This window comes from Phoxinus phoxinus (assembly GCF_949152265.1).
Source record: "Phoxinus phoxinus genome assembly, chromosome: 1".
Taxonomy (NCBI): Eukaryota; Metazoa; Chordata; class Actinopteri; order Cypriniformes; family Leuciscidae; genus Phoxinus; species Phoxinus phoxinus.
This window is the reverse complement of record NC_136876.1, coordinates 13,915,804-13,939,185: the sequence shown is the minus strand read 5'-3', so window position 1 is coordinate 13,939,185 and position 23,382 is coordinate 13,915,804. Positions and strand designations below refer to the sequence as shown.

Genomic DNA, 23,382 nt, shown 5'->3' with positions numbered 1-23,382 from the left:
GGAATGTTCTAGTTACATTAAAAAAATTAAATGATCAACGTAGGCTACAACTAAAACATTTCAGGAAAAAAATATATATAAATAATGTTATATATAAAGTATAAATAATGTTTTTTTCCTGAGAACGTTTTGAGAACGTTATTGAAAACTAGACAACTTTGAACGAATTCAATATCAATTATTTTGGATAAAAAAATTTAAAAACTCAACTAATTCTGTTAACCAGGTATGGGCAACATTAGTCCTAGTGAGCAGCTGTTTAAACACACCTGGTCAAGCTTATCAATGTCTTCAGGATCACTAAGGCTACAGGCAGGTGAGGGTTTTATCAGGGTTGGAGATAAACTCTGCAGGACCGACGTTGCCCATCCCTGCTGTAAACTACAGGGAACCCTGTCAGCTGTTATATTACTATAATACTAAAGGTTGAAATGAAATAAAATGAAATGAGGCATTTATATAGCGCTTTACTATGTACTACTGTACATCCAAAGCGCTTTACAATCATTTCAGTGAGACTCTCCTCACAGCATCCACTTGGATGATTAAAATGAACTTGGAAGGTTAAAATTAACAACTGATTTGTATACAATTAATATAAGGTTGTTTAATAATAATATTGTTACAATATATTTTATTGATATAAGAGTAAAAATATAATGAATATGTATTATGCTTATAGTGCATATATTTAGCAAAATGCTCCTCGATCTCTAGAGTTATTTTTTTCTAGCTAACTAACATGCGGCCATTGAATGGCTTTTCTGAGGTAGATGTAACGTTTTGTGTTCATGCTGGCACAATGCATCATCTAGCGTCATTTCGAACAGGCTTTAGCGGCATTACATCGAAATACTTGGCAACAGTTGTCGGTTGGAGTTTAGGGTTCTCTTTTCCCGCCTTTGTTTTTTTTAAATCTGTAACTGACATTTTGTTTAAATTGAGCTCAACCTTCAAGCTACATGAGCCCCATTCACACAGCACTTTGAACCCGGCAAATTGCCGGCAAATTGCCGGAACGCCTTCTGTGTGAACGCAAACACGACCCGGGTTTAATGCCGGGATCGATGCCGGGTTGGGGACCTAGTAACATTGCCGTGTTCAGACCCGGAACGCGCGCTGTGTGAACAAAAGCCAGGACAAATGCCGTAAGGGGTGTGTCGTAGTGATGATGCACGAGCCTTCGCAATGTGGTAGTTATCGTGCGACTCTGTTACTCTGTTAGAAGAAAGTTTGTGTTCGTCATCGATACAAGAAAGAACGAAAAGATGTCTGCAAACTGGACTGAAGCAGAGACCCGAGAGCTCCTTGCAATCCGCGCCGAAGCTGAGATCGTTCGTTCGCCACCTTATACGTCACATCATAACGTCACGCGTCTATCCGGGACATACCCGGGTTGTGTGTGAACGCGCTCTCTGATTCCGGCAAATCACTGGCAGTGTGAATGAACCATTTTCAAACGAACCCGGGTCAAATCCCGGGTCACTTTATCCGTGTATTTTCCGGAATCTCTGTGTGAAAGGGGCTATAGACTGTCAACACACTCTCAACAGGTACACTTGATATTCCTATTGATATGCCTTTACATTTTAATATAAAGACATTCAATTGTAACTGTTTTCCTATAATCATACTGTCCTGTTTTTATTATTTTTATTTTTTCAACAGAAAAGACGAGTGTGACCAGCTCTGTTCAGTATCTCTGCTTCTCCACCAAGCAAGCAAGTAGGGTAAGAGATATTACATTTATGATCCATATTTTTCAATTATTTCACAGGTTTATGCATAAAAAAGCCCAGTAGGCTTCTGATCATATTACCTTTTTTCTCCTTTTAAACACTGGGTCACATATTGTCCATTCACAGGGCTTCTTAAAATAACTTTTATTTGCTTAAACAGAAAGTAACAATGGACATGCTAACTATGCTAACAAGTAACAGCGTCACAGTGATTATAGTCATTGTTATTATACTTATACTTATATAGTTCAGTTGGCTATTAAGCCAAGGTTCACACCAAGGACTAACTAATAGGCCAGCTAATAATACGATAAAGATGTTGTGGTAAAAATGTTCTACATTTAAAAGAACAGCAGTCCATGACAAACTTGAATTATAAAGATAACGATAAAGTCATTGCTTTTGGTGTGAGCAGGCCTTTAAATATGGAAAACAGAAAGCATATGCCAACATTTAACAACCTCCGAGCTCACGGTGGGTATGTTCAGAAAGGTTTATACATTATCGCAAAAAATCAATTTCTCTGTGGAGAAAATGAATAGGACTTTTACTTCCAGTGCTCGCGGCTGGCAAACACACAACAAGCCTCCAAAGTTTAAAGATATAGTGTATCAGTTAATTAAACAGTAAGTCTTAAAGTTTGCCTTCTACGTCTGGGGTTTTAGTTCACTCTTATCTCTAGTGTCATGTCGGGACATGAATAACACTGGTTGTTATAATTTCGTCTCATCAGTAAAACGCAGGGGTTGGCTGGTGATTTCTCTCCGACAGACGCGGGCTGCTAATGACAGCTGAGTGAATGCAAGGCATGAATCAAAGCGGCAGAAAAGCTTTCCAGCGCTGACAGGTTATCACCCGCGTGACAAATGTGTTGGGAAACCCTCTGTCTCCAGCACTTTCATTTAGTCAAAGTCTCATATAAACACACAAACACATTCATTCATTCAGAGAGAGAGAGAGAGAGAGAGAGATGCTTTCTCCTCTGATCTACATAACGGAGCGCTCTTTCCGGTTAGCACAACTAAAATGTCAAAGGGTATTGATTTTTTTTTTTTTTTTTTTTACTGTGTGGTGGTTAGTTCACAATAGTGACAGAAATGGACTTTTCCATTAAGAGAATCCATTAAGTATTTTCCCTCGTAACCATGTAGTGCTGTTTGGTCATTAGTGACTGTAAAATTTACGTTTTTATATTTCACTTTTTTTTTTTTTACTTAATCAATGGTATGAAACCTGGTGACTTGTTTTCCGATAACATTTCATATTTAAAGTCCCTTGTAGTTAATCATTTTATCGCTTAAAACTAATCTTTGATCACCAAAATTACATATTTAAATGTTTTTTTTTTCCCTTAAAATTTTTTATTCTTGCCTTAAATAGCTTGAATGTAACTCTACACCCTTGCCGCGTTAAGTATACGTGGTTCTATGAATATGCAAATGAGGCCCGCCTCCACTCGTTAATCTGATTGGTTACAAGGTAGTTTGTGACAGCGATTTCAAACCGCGTTTTTGAGACTGTCTTTGGTTCACAGTTTTAAGCAGAAAATACTCCGCAATGGTGTTGACTTATGAATTTGCACATAGTTTTGTATTAAAACACCACATAGACATATAAACAACATTAAAAGCTGGATTTTCACCACAGAGGGATTTTAAGTTTGATATTTAATGTTAAAAGATCAAATATGAAGTCTCTGTGTTCACTGTTTCTTAAGATTCAGCAAAATATGGCATATATGATTCACTGTAGATCTGAATAGCGGGTATGAACATGATTTTCATTTTTCAAATTACTAAGTTAAACTAATCTACTTAAGTAACAATTTAATTTTAAAATTACATTACATGAAATTACTCCCATATTTTCTCATATTTCATATCATTTTAATATAATTTGATGCCATTACTTACATTAATTATAATTTGATAAATTTATTTTATCTTGCCATTTGTCCCAAACGTTCTTTAATCTAATTTTTAAATTATTGAATTAATTGTTTAATTAATTAAATGTGCTGGTCTGGTCAGTTTAAATTATTATTATTATTATTTTTTCACATGCATGAGAAACAGATTGCACATCCACGTAATAATAATTTAAAAAAAGCAAAAACAATAATGTTTATTTTGCATACAAACCATTTTTTTGGTTGAGTAATTATTATGGTAACTAAAACACTTTTTCTCAAACTTGCAGTATGGCCTGATTTGTTTCAAAATGTAAGCCCATGTCATATCGTGGTCACATTATTCGTAACTTTTTTTCAAACCTAACCTCCAAATCTATAGTGAAATGTGAATTTTTTTTTCTGGGTTCTTATCAAGACCCATTTTATGGATGTATTGTATTACTGGAAACATTATTGTTAAGAGTTTAGAGCTTGTTTTCAACCAGGAAGAATCAGAATATGAATGCTATAAATCTGTCTCAATGGCAGTGAGTGTGACACCAGGCCAGCATGCCCTTCGGTGATGGTGTAGTTTAGGTGTGTGTGTGTGTGTGTGTGTGTGTGTGTGTGTGTGTGTGTGTGTGTGCGCGCGTGTGTGTGTGTGTGTGTGTGTGTGTGTTGTGGTATCAGGTCTCTCTCAAGGGCAGGGAAAGATGTCTTGGGAGTTGCAGCTCTGTGTGTGTCATAGGGCTGTAGGATGTAATAAGGGCATGAGACGGATACTTATTTCCCCCAGGAAACGATCACACTTCGAACACCTTTCATGTCCACTAGTGTCAGTATGTGAGTGTGCGTGTGTGTGTGTGTGTACACTCATATTGAGAGAGGGTGATGCTGTTATGTTCTCTGGATACCACAAACACAAATTAGTGGTATCTTGGCTCTTTAACTTTGGAAGAATTCAGGACGCAACACCCTAGAAATGACCCAGACCACCCTAGCAACTCCCTGGAAACCACCAACAACACACTATACTCTGGCGAGAACTTTTAATCACCATTCAAACATCTATTTTTGCATGTTTACTTTTGTTGTGCACTTCTTCATTTCATATTTATGAATAATAGTCATGCACGTATGGTAATTTACTTCTGTTCTAAACCGAGTTACTTTGACTTTCATAAAGTCCTCTACCGTTGTCTGCCAGTTACCGTGGCAACCCGAGGTAACCCATCTCCACGACATCATGGTCATGTCAGTCAAATCCATGCTCTCGCCGGGGCCGTGGGTCGACTCGCATTAAATAGAATCAATTTCAGAGACGTCACTGTGGAAAAGGTCTCTCTTGTTTTGAAGACGAGGTTAAGTGTGTGAAGCCTCGTCTCAACAGAGTTCAGTGCGAGTAACCTTGACCAAATGTTCGTAAACAAACCAACACTGCCAGTTTTCTCTGCTGTTTTTTCTTTTCTTTAATTTTGATGTAGTATGGCATAACATAGATATGAAGTGTGTATAAAATGCATATATCAGGTGTGTGTGTTTCACATCACAGCAGAAACACAAATTCCAACTTTTATCTCAAATTCTAAATTTGAAAGTTTTAAATTCCAACTTTGCAAACCATTACATTCAAGGGAGTCAATAACATGAAAATTACCATGGTGTTCGAATGTTTTTTGGACAATGTACCATTTAAATATGGTAAATAATTTAGTACCATAGTGCATATCAAGAGCTTGTTTTCTTTATCTGACAGCATCAGAGTACTGCGGTATCTCCACCGTAACTTTAAAGCAGTAACACTTTACAATAATGTTCACCAGTTAATGTATTAACTAACAAGGACTAACCATGAGCAATACATTTGTTACTGTTTCTGTTAATTTTTGTTGATGTGAGTTAATAAAAATACAGCTGTTCATTGTTTGTTCATGTTAATTCACAGTGCATTAACTACTGCTAACAAGATTTTAATAAAGTAGTTGAAATTAACATTTAACAAAGATGAATAAATGCTGTAGAAGTGGGTCATTATAAGTTCATGTTAACTAATGTAGTTAACTACTGAACCTTATTGTAAAGTGTTACCATAAAAGCTTGTACAGGTTATGATATTCATGAGTATTATTGCACATTTTAACTTCAATGTAATTTTTTTTCTGCCTTTGAGGATGGACGTTTAGGAAATATACTGTAGACCAGGATATCAAGGAAGATATACAGTATCGACGTCTTTTATATATTGTACTGTGAGGATGAACCTGAACCTGAAGGCTAAACCTACAGGATCTCGAGTTCTCAGCGTTAGCGTTAGCGTTAGCTTGGCACTGGCTAAATGAAATGCATCTTGCAGTCGCAATAGATGCTGGACATCATGATTAGTGACTCTGCGGTTGGGTGCATAAATATTTCAGAGCGGAACCGGCGGTTCGAGGGGCGTCTGGCCTTTACTTTAACAAAGCACTCAAAGGACACGGTGGACGGAGCGCCCTGCGCTATTTCCCTTCAGGCTCTGGGACAGAAAGCAGAGGTCAGTGGATGATCTTTCACACAAGTAACCACTCTTTCGCTTTCATGATTTTTAAAAATGCACAGTTGCAGTGGCTCAGACGACGTCCCGTGAAAACAGCGAGTGAAGACGACATGTGCCTCGGAATCCAGAAACGTTCCGTATGGAATCCTGACGGAGGGATCAGAGATTCCTCCTCATCCCAGTAAATGGAGGATCTTTATCTGTAGGTTTAAGGTGTGCTTAAAGTGACAAAGCAACAGTTAATTTTCAATTAGACTTTTTGCAAACGCATACCAGAATCAGAATCCTTATTTGTCGTTATACAAAAGAGTACAACGAAGTTATATGCAATCCTATTGAGCGCAAATCAATCTCCCACTTTACAAACAATTATCCTATGTGCAATTATCCTATATAACAAATTTGACAAATAAGTGATAATGTTAAACAATAAACTGAAGTCTGTGTGTGTGTATATATATATACACCTAACAAAATTATAAACGCAACACTTTTGTTTTTGCCCCCATTTTTCATGAGCTGAACTCAAAGATCTAAGACTTTTTCTATGTACACAAAAGGCATATTTCTCTCAAATATTGTTCATAAATCTGTGTTAGTGAGCACTTCTCCTTTGCCGAGATAATCCATCCACCTCACAGGTGTGGCATATCAAGATGCTGATTAGACAGCAGGATTATTGCACAGGTGTGCCTTAGGCTGGCCACAATAAAAGGCCACTCTAAAATGTGCAATATTTGAGAAAAATAGGCCTTTTTGTGTACATAGAAAAAGTCTTAGATCTTTGAGTTCAGCTCATGAAAAATGGGGGCAAAAACAAGTGTTGAGTTTATAATTTTGTTCAGTATATACATATATATATATATATATATATATATATATATATATATACAATTGAGGTGATTTATAAACATATTACTATAAAAAAAATACAAAAGAGGCATTCAACTCACACAGGCATTCACAAAAAAAAAGGGAATCACAAAAAGATGCATTCCATTCAGTGATCATTTAAAATTAAAACAGCCCTAGGATATGTGCTGTTTTTCAATCAGTTTGTTTTAGCTTTTAATATATGATCATATAATATAAATGCGGTGACTGTCAATGGAATGAAGCTGCTAGATTCATTGAATTTCATCTAAAAACCCCAGGGTTGCAACTGAATTTAAATGGTTTTAAGTTCTATTATAGTATGCTCACCGAGGCTGTATTTATTTGATCAAAACTAGTAAAATATCTTCAAATATTTATTCCTGTGATCAAAGCTGTATTTTCAGCATCATTATTCTTCAGTGTCACATGACCCTTTAGAAATCATTAGGGATGCAAGATGTATAGGTCAATAAATAATAAATAATTTCCTTCAGCTGAGACACTTCAGATGTGCAATGTTCGCCAGGATGGTTTTGACTTGCTTGAAATATGATTGGGAAAAAGGAAAATACAGTTTAGTGGAACATGTGCAGTGCAAGTCTGTCATATAAGCTACATAAAAAAATTTTTATGAGAACATTATAATTGTGTGCTTGGGACATGAATTTTAATGGTGAGACTTATGTCTTTTTTTAATAAGGCTCTCAAAAATTATATAAAATGTAGAGTTATCAACCAATATATAATTTAACGGCTTTCAAATAGAAAGAATTATCGTTTATCGTATCGGCCAAAATTTTCATATCAGTGCATCCCGAGAAGTCATTCTAATATGAGGATTTGCTGCTCAAGAAACATTTCTGATTATTATCAGTGTTGAAAACACACATTTTTATATAAATATTTATTTATAGGCTATTGTATATTTTAATATATATCACTTATCACCTCTATCTAGGATCAGGTTGGACGACCACTTAATTTCGCAAAATGTTATTCAATTCACTGTGTGTGTTTGCCAATTCAATACCATAACATTTCATGACACTTCTGAAACAAACACTTGAAGCAGTTGACCAATCACAACACACTTATTCAGCCGACCAATCAGAGCCCATTGTGCTTTTCAGAAGGAGGGGCTTCATAGAAACCGGAACTAAACAAAGCGTTACTGACAGACCAATAGCATCCAGCTGCAGCCCCGCAGACTCACCTCCGACTAGACACCAGTGGCTGGACACCAGTGGATAGACAGCCTACGTCATTTCCTTTTTCTCCGTCATTTCCGTTTCGCCGCTAATTTCCGTTTTCACCTCTGGATTGACATATATTCATTTTATATTTTCAAAATATTTATTTTCTGTTTTAACCAGTGGATAGACAGCATTCTTTGCAGGCTTTTGCACACGTCTTTAATATCTGACCTGTAATAGGGCCTATCTTTCAAATTGGCTTAAACTGTCTTTATATACAAATACATAATTAAAATGTAAGTACTTTGAAAAAGAGAGTATAAAAATTGAGTGACTATAGTGTATTTAATCTTCAAAAAACACAGCTCATTAATTCCCACCGGGACGAAACAAGTGATTGGCTTGCGCGACTGTCACTCTACGTCGCCATGACTACCGCCGCTATTATTGGCTCTGCCCACGTGCGCGCAGTCGCGCACCCGTTTTTCATATCACTATTCTTTGATCATATCACTATTCTTTGATCATATCACTATTCTTTGATCATATCACTATTCTTTGTGACTTAAATTCAACCTAGATCAATGGACTATAACGTTTTGCCAATACAACAGACTTGTACATGTTAATTGACCACAGTTTTTTGCCTTGCCCATTTGGATATTCTTATTTTTTTTGTAAATGTAACCACTTCTGTTTTTTAAAATATACATATATTCATATACATGATCAGACAATTTACCAAACAATCCAGATCAAATGAACACTTCATGGTTTTGCAATATTTATTGGAAATCACACAATCTGACCATCAGAATGAAGATGCCACAGTCAGGCCCGTAAGGTTGTGGGGGAAGTAACCTAGAGCAACCTAGCTCTAGAATTGAGGCACACCAGAGTTCACTAATACCTTCAAAAAACACGACACAGTATGAAAACAAGACGATTTTTTTAAAATAGCTAGTTTGTGCATTTGAATTCTGACATGACCTATCATCATCGACAGTTTATTATTTTTTCTTACCGCTGACATCTGCATGGCGCGTCAAATTTGAAAAGTGAATGACGATACGGAAATGACGTCAATTTGAAAAGGAAATGACGTCTGCTGTCCATCCACTGGTGTCCAGCCACTGGTGTCTAGCAAGAAGTGAGTCTGCGGGGCTGCAGCTGGATGCTTCTCGACAGACTGGGAAGAGAGGAGCCGCTACAATGGAGAATATGTGAAAAAATAATGGGTTTTTCGACATTCAAGCATGAAAACAGTTCTAGTAGATGCCAAAAACAATATCAAGACTATATTAAAGGGCATTATATGGGTTCTTTAAATATCGTCTGTGTTTCAGGTTTCATTACATCCTTAGTTAAACTTTCCAGCTTTTAACAACAAACTAGACTGTTTAAAAGTGTAAATAAACCTTTATTTGTTGTGCCTACACACACATTTGATAACTTCAGCTAATGTTTTGTTCTCCGTAGGGACTCCACAGGAATTGTGTCTTCTGTCAGCGGGACGCCCAGAGGTGAGCTGGCAACATCCACCCAGCGTATAGACCGTGTAAAAAACCCTCTCGCTGACATTTCCGGTGATGTATGCATCCCGTTGTCGGCTGTACGCCGTGATAAATGGTGTCTGTTTTATATTTAATAAGCTTTTGGAAATAATGAGATGAGGTTGCGGATAGGCTGGATTGTACATGTGGGACGCCACCCCCTCACCTACCGTCTGTCAATTTAATCTGGCAAGATGAATTTTGTCAGCAGTTATTGATGTGTCCGGCACCGAGACATTGATGCAGCACAGAGTTATAATCAACAGCCATAAATCAATACACACATTCAACACACACATTGGTTTATACTGCAAAATGCTATAGTATGCGATATTGTATGACAACTGTATTTGCATTTATTTTACAGACAAAACGTTCAGATTACATGTCTCCGACTTTTAAGGAATGCAGCGATTAGTTCTTCCTTGATAGTTCGTCTTTTACGTTGATAAAACCGACCGTAAGGGAACGGTTTCTCCATTCCACTGTGCTACTTTTCCATTGTTTCTCCAATGTAAACACGTGAGACGGACGCGTTTGACCGCTTCGCTTGTAGTTTGCTGTTTTAAGTAAAATCTTTCAATTTTTCAGTGTCATATGCCACTAAAATTTCAGTTAACTTCCAAAAAATATTTTCTTAAATTTACTTGAGAGGCAAAATAAGATGTAAAGACTTAAATTATATGAGTTTTTCTGGAAATAAGAAAAAATATCTCTCAGTGGGGTGAGAAAAATAAACTTGTTTGAAGTAAGTTTATTTTTATGACTTTTTTTCTGGTTTTATGCATAATTTTGGTACATTTTTCAAGACTTGATTCCTGAAGGCATTTTGCATGTCAAGTAAATGCATCTTGATATAAGAATGTTTAGGTATTTGTGCTTGAAAAATACTGAGTATGAAATAATTTTTTGGACTAGACATTCAAACGTCAAACTATTTCAAATATAACTATTTTTTTAAAAATAAATTCACAATAAAAATGTTTTAAATTTAATTAAAATTCAATTATAAATAATAAATGAATTCATAAAATAATGTCAAATATTTTAAATTGCATTTGTCAGATATGTTTGCTTCAAGTGAAACTTTGTAGTCTTGTGATTCATCTCACAACATGCTGGTTTGGTTCAAGGCTTAAAACTCTTATTGATGAATTTTTTCCCCTAAAGATTAATTAATTGAGAAATACTTCAGAAATCAAGGTTGATGAAATGCAGGCCACTGTTGGCCTGTATTGGTTTTCTTTAACTGTGTGTCAGCTTGACAAATGAAAAACGCAAATTTTTGTTAATGTTATTGGACGGTTGATGGTTGTGAATGTAACATGCAGTTTAACTTTATTTTAAACATCAAAGAGGGCAAACGTGGATATTAACATAGTTTATTCACATTATAACTGCATTCATCTATTACTCCCATAGCTTTTTTTCCTCATGTTTTTTAGACAATAAGCAGAGTTGAATCTGAGAAGAGTCCTGTGTGTTTAACACACGGCGAGTGTATTATAAGGATGAAATCAGTCTCTGCAGGAAAACTGCTGCTCTCATCCTGAGAAGGTAGACGTACAAAGTCACTGGTGACAGTTTGCATTTTTGAGTGTGTGTGTGTGTGTGTGTGTGAGAGAGAGTAACTTCTGTTGTTATTGCTCCTTTAGAAAAGGACAACCATCTGCTCCCAACAACTGCTGTGTGTGTCAGAGAGAGAGAGATAGAGACGGGGACGGATGAAGAGCTGTGGAGGGAGAGTGACGCTGGATGCGAGGTGTTGTTGAGAACAAGGTAAAAATAGTGTACTTGTTATTGATATGCAGGCTTAATGATGTGTTTGTGAGATGTAAAAGATTACATTTGAGGGTGTTAGGGGGTCTGCAGAAAAGTTTGGGGAAAAAGTTTGCAGAAAAGGTTTGTTGTTTAAAAGTTCACTATGTAACTAAAAACAAAACAAAACAAAAACGGCATTTATTTTGCAGAAGAACATTGTTTGGTTGTGGGTCACTTTTACAGCATTTCAAATCCCTCAGTTCTCCATCTCGGAAAAGCCGAGCCGATGTTGATTCTTGTTTTATGACGATCTCTGTCTCGTTCTCGCTTCCCCAGCAGACTCTCCTCTGTTCATCACTTCTTTGAAACGCGTGATTCTCAGCAGTTTGGAGATTTAGTGTCTCTGTGTAAACCTTTCTCTCTCGCTGTGACCACTAACCTAACTACACACACACACACTCACTCACACTCACACTCACACACTCACTCACTCACTCACTCACTCACTCACTCACTCACTCACTCACTCACTCACTCACTCACTCACTCACTCACTCACTCATTCACACACTCACTCACTCACTCACTCTCTCTCTCACACACACACTCACTCACTCACACACTCACTCACTCACACACTCACACACTCACTCTCTCACTCACTTACACACACAATCACTCACTCACTCACTCACTCACTCACTCACTCACACACACACACACTCACCCACTCACTCACTCACACACTCACACACTCACTCTCTCACTTACACACACAATCACTCACTCACTCACTCACTCACTCACTCACTCACTCACACACACACACACTCACTCACTCACTCACTCACACACTCACACACTCACACACTCACTCACTCACTCACTCTCTCTCTCTCTCAACTAACCTCTGGCACTCACACACATATGTTATTTGATTATTTGTTTTATTATTTATTATTACAATTAAATATTTATTATTATAAAAGTGCTGTATAAATTCATTTGAATTTAACATTTCTTGAAAATTGGGTAGAAAAAGATATACTATAAAATAGACAGAACTAATCATTTAATGAAGTGAGTACATGCAACAAATGTAACAAGGACACTGTAAACTAAAGTGTTACCAATGAGTCTTTATATATACAAAAAATATTGATTTTATATTCTAGGAAAGGGGATCGTCATGTTTGTGGATCCCTGATAATAATAATAGTAATAATAATCATCATCATCCAAGAAACCTTAAATATTCACAGCTCATGGTGAATAATATGTCCTGTAATGTAAAGTGGTTTTGGATTGGCTGTAGTCGTTCTCCATAATTCCTCAGACTCATTCAGTCCCGCTAATCCGAACTCAGTGCTCGATTCATTCCTCTGCGCTTTACCGCACAGATATCACAGCTTTGCCCATTTCTATTTCCGTCCGGGAAGCCCGACAGGTTTGATATCAGCCAGGCATAAAACAGGCCAGTGCACTTAATCTGAGCTGCGGATGTACAACACGAGGCTTCACTTTACAGTGCGAGACATGAAAGAGATCCCGCGTTTAAGACCCGAGCTGTGCTGTACAGTATCATGTCTTATCCTGGTTACATCAAACCCTTGTTCATGCATAAATTACTGTGTTTTTGCTCCTCGCTGGAAACATAATGCAACCAAACAACAATCATGTGGTGAAGTGAAGTGTGAAGATGAGTGAAGAGAGATGGAGGTTTTCCTTTAAAACGGAGGAGAGTAAAAATAACTCTGTGAAAGTGGGTTACAGTTGTCAGAAAATAGCATCAAGTGTGTAAAAGATGAAGTCGCTAGACGCCTTTTACTGTGGAATGTAAAAAAAAAAAAGTGAAATACCATTTCCACTTCAAGTAAAATATGATTGATAAATCTGTGTCAGTGGAGATTACCATACTGACCATATTCATATCTCACAATACTTTTTTCTAAACTTTCATTTTAAGATATAAATTATGGCAAAAAAAGTCCGATTTGTGAGTCGCAGTTACCTTTTTATTTTTTATTCTGTGAAAAAAAAAGAGAATTCTGAGGGGAGAAAAGTCAGAATTGTGGAATTTAAACAGAACACACACACACACACACACACACACACACACACACACACACACACACACACACACACACACACACACACACACACTCAACTATGTGAATTGTGCAATTTAAACAGAATTCTGATTTGTAGGAAAAAAAACTCCTTGTGTTTCTTTTTTTGTGATGAAACCAACTGCAAAAATGCTATGATCATAAGTCATGTTTCCTCAATACTTTGTCATCAAAATAATTTTGCCAATTTCAAAGTCATTTTAATACACTGTTAACCCTTACTGTAGAAAAAGCCCAAATTCTTACAATATTATACCATTTTCCATTAAAACAGTAATATACATGAATTTTTACAGTGGTGGTAACACTTTTAATTGACAATTAAACTCAGAATGAGTGAGAATTAACTTTTTAGTGAATGCTATATCTTGATTTTGTCATGATAGTGAATATAACCGCAATCATTCACAAACTGCGTGTGTGTGCACAAGTGTGATTTGCAAAAACACAGCTCAAGCAGCAAGAGAAAAATAATGTGTTGGCATCAGCAACCCAACTAAAGCAAACACTGATCTCTATAATGGTAACTTCAAATCAAACATTTTCAATTAAACATCTCAATAACTACTTCTGTAGATGGATGACAGAAATAAAGTCAAACTGGTTAATAATACGTGTAATAATGTGTTATGGCTGGAAGTCAGTTGTAGTTCTTGTGTTTCTCTATTTTCTGTTCTTGTGTTCCTCTTTCCTTCAGTGATTCTGCTTGTTAACAGCAGGTGTTCATCACTAATGCTCAACAATCACTTACATATTCACTTAATTATCTCACACAACACTGCGTCAATGTTACTTTTTACTCTTTGTAGTGTGGATGTTCCTGTGGGGTTGAAAGGGTTAACAGTGTAAGATAAAAAGACACACCCACGAAAAGTATTTAAACAGTAATAAACTGTAAGTTATAAAACAGGTTTATACTGGCAACACTGTTGCCAGTAGTTTACTGTAAAATGTAGTTTTTTGGGTCACCATTGTGCTGAAGAGTAGAGCCTGTGCTTCAGTCCAGCAGAAGATCTAGAAACATCGATGATACGCTGCATGTTGCTTTATTTAACAGGCGGTGATTGAGTCATTGCTGGTCAAGTGGAAATCTTTTTTTGTACTTAAGTTTTTTAGTGGTTTCTAATGAAAGTTTTTAACTCTTTTCTCACATTATTAATGCATTACACATTTTAGTTAATACATTTAAATGACAGTTTGTCAATTTAAGGCAGTCGGTTTCTGCAAGTGAAATTAGTTTTAACTCGAGTTTTAATTTAGCGCATTTTACAGTAAAAAACTGTATATTACAGTAAAATACGTAAAGAACTGTACAATTAACAGTTACTGTAAAAAAAAAAACCGGTAAGGTCTAACAGTGTATATAATTTAGTTGTCCTTTGGTTACTGCACCACCCACTGGTCAAAGTGTATCATATTTAAAAAAACATTGTTAGAACATCATTTTGTTAGTTATGATTGCATCTGTTCATAGAGTCAGAACTGCTCAAAGTACAACTGATATGGAGTAAAACACTTTTTTTATTTATGGTTTTACGTTTTAGCCAGGAACTCAGTTTGTCCAGTGAGAAACCATAGACCTTTTAGTTGGGCTGAATCCATCAAGATCCCACTTCAGCTGTTATACCTCAGAAAACACACACACACGCGCACGCACGCACGCACGCACGCACGCACGCACGCACGCACGCACGCACGCACGCACACACACACACACACACACACACACACACACACACACACACACACAGACACAGACACACGCACACGGGCGCGCGCATTCGTTTTAACCTCAACCTCCACATCTTAGTTTGAGTTGTTGTCGTCTGGCTGTAAACAAATTACTTTTCTGATCTTCTTCTCTCGTAGTTGCTCCTGAGCTCCTGAAAACATAAAAAAATAACAACAGAATTTTACACAAAAAAAGACAACATATTTAGGAGGCAAAGTACAAGGTGAAGTTTATTGTGTAATACTATGCACATTGCTACTCTCTCTCTCTTTTTTTTACATCAGATGCCCGTCCTGACACGCATTTACACTCTATGATAATTTGTCATATCCAGTGCACCCAACCTGAATGTCTTTGTACTGTGGGGGAAACCCACGCTGACACGCGGAGATCCTGCAAACTCCACACAGAAAGAGAAAGAGTCACCGTACCGCGCCTCTATGCACATTACTAGAGTCATTTATTTAGTATTTGTGAGACGCTGTTGTGTTTATAGTTATCTTTCAGCATCTGTTCATCAGATCTAGAGCCAATTTTGTTTAACTGTAACTTTCAGAACTAAAAGTCAGAACTCTTTTTAGCATGGTAACATACACTAATACAGGCTAATTCACTAATGCTACTTAAAAAAAAACAAAAACAATTCTTGTCTCGTTACACAAACTTTCATTGTTGACTGATAGACTGTATTGATAGACAGGAATAATTTGTGCTTGTGTTTGTGAAACCACAAAACACTCCAGGCCTTCAGAAGTGTTGCATTTTCAGATGAGCTGAACACTTTCAAACAAAACATGAGCTGGATGCATCAACATCACACCACAGCTATATATAGATTCCTCACAGCAAGCTAAATATCTGAGAATGAAAATTTGCTCCATCGTAACACATTTCAATTTCGATAAGGATGTTTTGAACATAAGTATTTTGTCTTTTTCACTGCTCAACAGCTTGCAGGTTTTTAAACGTTTTATGCCAATGAACCTCGAATATGCTAAATCCTTTTGTGATCGACCTAGTAATCTTTCTCCCGGTTTCACAGACAAGACTTAAAGGCCATGTTGCAGGTTAACCACCACTGTCGATTAATGGGTACATAAATCACTCAAGATATGTATATCATTTTTAAAATGTCTCAAAAATTGTCTTAAATACCAGTTTTTTACGTTTTTGGTATTAACGGGTTTTTTCACGCAATTCGGTGATGACGTCACGTTGGGGAGAAGTGGAGGAAAGCTAGCCTGATGGCCGTCAAAGCCGATGAACTGCATGGTCCGAGGAGAATGAGTGGAGAGTTGGTGAAGTGTCCTGGTGAGTTGCTATCATTTAGCAACGCAGCAATGAGATAACGACACATATTTTTTTTTACTGTCATTGAATAGCACCGAGTGAAAAATAAACGTTTTCTTTATAGTGGCAGTAATCATGACGTTAGTTCAGATAAGTAACGTTACCGGTAGCCTTTGTCATAGTACTGGTAAACTTTGTCTTTGTCATCTATAAATAGAAGGCTTCGTGGTAGCTATATGGGCGTTTCTAAGCGTTTCTCTTCCTCCGGTGAAAATGTTGTTGCAAACGTAGCCGCCGCGCGTCTGTCGCGGTGTTTGGCAGGTGCTCGCGCGGGCGGTGCCGTCCCGTGGAAACTGCGCTGGAAAGCTTGTGCTGTACTAGGGCAGTAAGTCGAGGAACTCACCCCGCGACCAGATGTGACTGAATGCTGAATGCATGCTGCCTGAATCCGTTTGTGCTGAAGTAGCATACACACATCTCAGGCAGGATCATGGTCCCCTTCAAGCCAGCACGCACGAGTAGCCTATGTTAATTGTTTGTTTACTTTTTTCACGAAGTCTTATGAACCAACTTAAACAGTTATAGGTGACTATAGATGTGTTGTATAGACCATGATCATGTTCTATAATCTGCGCTATCTGAATATACTCTCGTCCACTACTCGTCTCTCTAGTCACTCTCAGCGCTCTCAAGGCGGGCTTTGGTAAACTCTCTCCCCAAGGTGACGTCATGGAATGCATTGTGGCGGAAAGGAGAATCGTTGGCGCTGTAAGATAGTACCTACTTTTTCATATTATATTCCGTTTTGTGATACCCAACAACATAAAACACAATTGTAAACAGTTTAAATGTTCATTACCAACAAGCAAATTGCACAAATTCGTTGAAAAATTTAACCTGCAACACGGCCTTTAAGCTATAGTCCCAGACTAAAAAGCATGTTTGAGCTGTTTTATCTGAAAGCAACTTGCACTGGCATGTCAGTCCCATTGTTTTGTCTCAAGATGCACACCAGTAATGTCGATCCAAACCTGATAAGACCTTTAAGTCAAGTCAAGTCACCTTTATTTATATAGCGCTTTTTACAATACAGATTGTATCAAAGCAGCTTCACAGTGAAAACATGAAAATAATACAACAAAGTTTATTTCTGGAAGAAAATTGCATCATCGTCCACCTTAAGTAAGACAGATCAATAATATTGTTGAATATTAAATGTCCCCAAGCAAGCCAAAAGCAAAGGCAACAGTGGCAAGGAACAAAAACTCCATCAGTGAAAAAACGGAGAAAAAACCTTCACTCTTAGAAGAAAAGGTTCTAGAACCTTAAAAGGTTCTATAGGCGCTTCGTATTTGGAACCCCTAAAAGGTTCTATATACAGAACCCTTTTAAGGGTTTTTAAGAACCAAAAGGGTTCTTTCTTGTCATTTATATAACCTTTTTAGCATAAAAGGTTCTTTGGAGTTGAGTAAAGAACCCTATGGTTCTATATAGAACCCCAATGAACCCTTTTTTTCTAAGAGTGTAGAACCTTTTAGGGCTTCCAAATACGTAGCGCCTCTAGAACCTTTTAAGGTTCTATATAGAACCTTTTCTTCTAAGAGTGTTGGGAGAAACCAGACTCAGTCCAGACGCAGATCCACCTTCTGATCTGGATACGGCCCAGATCCGGCTGACAGTAAACCTCGGAATAAACAGAAAGACTAACATAATCGTAGATGCCATTCTTCTTATTATGTAACGAGTACATCAGGTGTTATAGGAAGTGTCGCCGGTTTTGGCTGACCTAATCTATGCAGCCTAATAATTATTTAACTGATTTGAATAATATAAATGTATAATGTTCTATATTAATTTCATGTAAAAGAGATGCGTTTTTAGTCCAGATTTAAATTGACAGAGTGTGTCTGCTTCCCGGACAATGTTATGAAGACTGTTCCAAAGTTTGGGAGCTAAATAGGAGAAGGATCTACCTAATGCAGTTGATTTTGATATTCTAGGTATTCATTTTGAGATCACAGTAGAACTTGATTCATCTTCGGAACACAATTGAAGATCTTTTTGAGGAAACATGAGAGCTTTCTGTCCCCCCATTGACAGCTATGCAACTGACACATTCAGGCTTTAAATAGTTCATAAAGAGATCGTAAATATAATCTATATGAATTGCGCGCTTTAGTCCAAATTCTTTGAAGAGACACGATCGCTTTATATAATAAACGTCTAGGTTACTATTGTAACCCTTGTCCTCCGAGGGAACGGAGACGTTACATCAGTGAGATGTAAGAGCCTCATTGTTTCTTGCTGAAGCTCAAATGTGCTGCGTAACACATGAGAATGAACCTCATTGGTTCTTGCAGAAGCAGAAATTGAACACATATCTGTATACTGTATCCAGTGTAGACAGCGTCAGTGATTATAATGGGTTTATTTGTTTTTGACGCGATGCTCACATCCAGTGTAGGCAAATGTCAGCGGTTAAGCATCTGAACTCCAGTGGGTGGGGCCTGTGATGCGTTGCTGTTAAACTATTCGTCAATGTCTTGCTCTTGAGGCGGTCATGCTAATGTATTTGCCCGTGTGACGTCACAGATCCCGCAATATCAAAACGAGACGTTTTTGGAGTTTGACTAAATACTACTGACACAAAGGCACCGCTGTATCTTGAGCTTAATGGACAGAAAGTGCATAAAGACAAAATTAATGTCATACACCTGCATTGCTTGACTTGGAGATTCCAAAGACATCAGTAAAACAGGTTATTTCATGATGATTATAAAACCATCAACAGCTAACCGTCATCACCTGATCTCGTTTTACTTTAGCTTTCTTTGCTACTGCAAATGTGTTTGACAATCGCACTGTCGCAGCGGCCAAATCGATAAAAGATATAATAAGAGTTAAGAGCTCAACTAATGGAAACACTAGTTCAAGTTCAAGTTCATTTTATTTATATAGCACATTTTATAACAGCCACCGACTGACCAAAGTGCTTTACAGAACTACAAAAATTAAAAGGCAATAATACCATGCGTAACAGCAAAACAACATAAGTACATCAAGCTAAGAGCAGCCTTAAACAGGAGTCGCAAAACAGTGTCAGACTCATCAATAATAAGCAGAAATGGCAGTATCAGACTTAGATAAATAGAAAATACCGCATCGTACTCGAAGGAGAAAATAAAAAATAAAACAGCCTTATTTATAGGCCAAAGAAAACAAGTGCATTTTTAAAAGTGACTTAAAAGAGATCACGGAAGGGGCTATCCTGACTTCTAAGGGCAAATTATTCCACAGCCGAGACCCAGCCACAGAAAATGCTCGATCCCCTCTGCGTTTTAGTCTGGAGTGCGGGACTAATAACAGATTCTTGTCACTTGATCTCAGACTTCTTGACGGGGTATATGGTTGTAGCAGTTCAGACAGGTAGCTCGGTGCTTGGTTGCATAGAGATTTGTACACAAATAAAAGGATTTTAAAATCAATTCGGAGATTAATGGGCAACCAATGAAGAGACCTCAGAATTGGGGTGATATGGTCACTTTTCCGACTATTTGAGAGGAATCTTGCGGCGGCATTTTGCACCAATTGAAGTCGAGCAGTTTGAGTTTTCGAGATACCGCAATAAAGTGAATTGCAGTAATCTACACGTGTGGTGATTAAAGCATGAACAGCCATCTCAAGAGATTTAGGATTGAGGAAGGGTTTGACTTTTGACAACAGACGAAGTTGATAAAAGCTAGAGCTTATTACAGAGGAAATTTGTTTCTCAAAATTTAAAGACTCATCCAGTAGAACACTAATCACTGTTATGGTGACTTCAAATGAAACACAGAGTTAAACCTCTGTTAAGAAATAAAGTCAGTCTGGTTAGTAATAAGTGAAGCTGGTAATGCTGTTTGTGGAGTTGTTTATTCCTCCTCTGCTGAGATCTTCACAGATTTAATGTCTTCTTTTCTCTTCCGTGGATTTCATCTAAGGCTGTGTCTGAAGTCAGTTGTAGTTCTTGTGTTTCTGCTCGTCTCTTTTTCTGTTCTCTTCTTTCCTTCAGTGATTCTACTTGTTAACAGGCTTTATTAAGGCTGAAATAACTCCATATTTAATATACACACACTCTGTGGCTCAGATAAGGTCCTGTTCTGGTTTATTTATTTGCTCTTGGCTGACATGTGGCATTGCTATGGTCTCTGCTTGTGGCCCAGATCTGGCAAACAGGAGCGGTCCACTCAAGTGCCGTCATTCCACGCTGCATGTGGGCCAGATCCTCATTCCACAAGTGCCAGATGTGGGCCTTATACAACTTTTTAAAATATTATTTGTCAGGCATTTTTTTTATGAGATAGAGACAGTGGAGATGAGACAGGAATTGACAGAGGAAAATATTTTGGAGGATGGAACCGGGAAAATAATATTTTATATTTATTTTATTTTATTTTATTCAGAATGTCTTCCAACTGCAACTTTCATAGAGTCAGAACTTCTCGAAGAACAACTTAGGCGTTAACGTTTTTTTTTAACCTTGGTCCACTGTGAAACCACACGTATCACAAGTCTTGCGTTATGATGAGCTCAACAGTTTAGTTGAGCTGAACGCAGCAAGATCACACTTTAGCTGTTAAACACACACACACACACACACACACACACACACACACACACACACACACACACACACACACACACACACACACACACACACACACACACACACACACACACACACACACACACACACACACACACACAGCAATATAAAAAGCAACTTCGACCACCTCATCTGTTTGTTTGAAGAGTCGTTGTCGTCTGACTGTGAGTGACCGACTTTTCTGATCTTCTCCTCTTGTCATTGAGCTCCTGAAAAAAAAAAAAATTGAATTTGACAAAACCAGACAACAGTATTTTCAGGTAAGTTTGGGTGTAAAGTCAAGGTCATTGTACAAATATATGCACACTCCCATTGAAGTGATATATATATATATATATATTTAGTATTTATGAAACTGTTGTGTTTCTTGTTGTCTTTCAGCATTTGTTCTTCTTCACTATCTACTAGATCATCTGAGGGATTTGACTGAATCAAGATGCTGCTGATCATTGAAGCTCTTCTTCTCATTTTAGCTGCTCTAGGACAGGTAAGCTTGTGTTCTAGTATGAATATTACAGCCATTAATACTGATGATGTGATCATTATGATTCATGTTGCTGCAGGATCACAGCGCTGCTGTTGATGGAAAGATATTTCCATTGGATATGGCACTGAATTCTGTGGATGACCAATATCTCAAATGTAGAGGGGAAATGGCAGACCTGGTGAAGACACAACTTCTAAAGAAGGAACTCAATAATTCGCTTTTTAAAACGGCTTGGACAAAAGGGGAAGAATTTGCCAAGACCCCCCCAAATTTTTTGACAAGGAATCATTCAATCGCCATTTATGTGTACACTGATGCTATTGTATATAAGCAGTTCAATAATGACACTCGTCATGATAAAAACAAGTACAAACAAAATACATACAAATGGTATTCACTTTACTTTTTGTTGACGGATGCAATACAGATTCTGAACAATTTAACCAAACAAACAAACAAAGATAACAAGTGCAATACAACTTTTCGCGGCACTACAGTTGAGTTTGCTAAGAATGTTACGAACACAATGATTCGTTTTGGCTCATTTACATCCTCCTCTCGTGATCAAAAAGTAGCACGAGATTTTGGAAATAAATCTTGTTTTGTAATCCAAACTTGTAAAGGTGCTGATGTGACACAATATTCTAAGCTTAGGGAGAAAGAGGTGCTGATTCCTCCATATGAGATGTTTAAAGTCACTGCTGTCAAGACAAGAGCTGAGCAGAAAGATCTCTGGTGTGAAACTGTGTTCACTTTGAATAGCACTGTAGAACTAAAAAGTGACCTAGACTGTGCTCTATTCAAGAAACCATCCAAGACCAAAACAAAGTACTATGCGCTGAACAACGTGCTTTGAATTTACACAATACAGTTATGTATATCCGCTTTTTTGTTACCAAATATAATCTCTGGATAAACATCTCGAAAGGCTCTGAAAAAAAACAAGTTAGCATCCAACAGTGGAAATCAAGATGCGTTCTTCAAAATTGACTAATTTTAACATTATTTTGTCATTTGTTAACCAGCTTTAATCTGTTTACTGCATGTTTCTTGTTGTTATTGAACATTGATTGTCTTGTTTTATTGAATCATGGCATTTGTCTGATTGTACGATTTCACAAGGTAAACATCAGAAAATTAGAGTGCTGTATTATTATTATTATTATTATGTATATGTTAAGATTCAGATTAAACTTCGGTCAGCTAAATAAATCTCTCAAAGCATCTTCATTTCTCTCATATTTCTCTTTGATAAACAAAACATTTTGTGATTGCATGTTATGGTGGGACCATGCATAAAATTATCAACTGGGAACTTTTCCAACTGGAAAAATTTTGGAAAATTATGCTTCACAACATTATCCTGTGATGAAAGCTTGAGGTGGATAATCTCTAACCTATATAGTTATATATTTTACATTTTTTAAATATTTTTCTGTAAAAGTAAAGTAAATTATGTATAAAATTAATTTTGTTAAGTGAATAACTAGAGTAAGAACTAGATGAGTAAAGTTAATTGGGACAAACTTTGATGTTGACTTGACAAAGCCGTA

The 23,382-nt window shown here is 37.2% G+C and overlaps 1 protein-coding gene across 6 annotated transcripts in view; it reads left to right on the top strand.

Moving 5' to 3' along the window:
* The window catches only part of LOC307005102 (ecto-ADP-ribosyltransferase 5-like), a 28,814-nt gene extending 5,762 nt beyond the window's left edge, over positions 1 to 23,052 (top strand). The window contains exons 3-9 of one of the 6 annotated variants that reach the window (XM_079624911.1): positions 1,669 to 1,730; positions 6,226 to 6,376; positions 9,712 to 9,755; positions 11,231 to 11,342; positions 11,441 to 11,564; positions 21,724 to 21,829; positions 21,906 to 23,052. In XM_079624911.1, the coding sequence (XP_079481037.1) occupies positions 21,779 to 21,829; positions 21,906 to 22,685 (831 nt within the window). In that variant the 5' untranslated portion in view covers positions 1,669 to 1,730; positions 6,226 to 6,376; positions 9,712 to 9,755; ... (1 more) ...; positions 11,441 to 11,564; positions 21,724 to 21,778 and the 3' untranslated portion in view covers positions 22,686 to 23,052. Of the gene's footprint in view, positions 1 to 1,668; positions 1,731 to 6,225; positions 6,377 to 9,575; positions 9,756 to 11,230; positions 11,343 to 11,440; positions 11,565 to 21,489; positions 21,507 to 21,560; positions 21,603 to 21,723; positions 21,830 to 21,905 lie in introns of those variants that run through there. The other 5 variants (XM_079624910.1, XM_079624909.1, XM_079624912.1 and 2 more) reach the window with 5 other exon arrangements.
* The last annotated feature ends 330 nt before the right edge of the window (positions 23,053 to 23,382 follow it).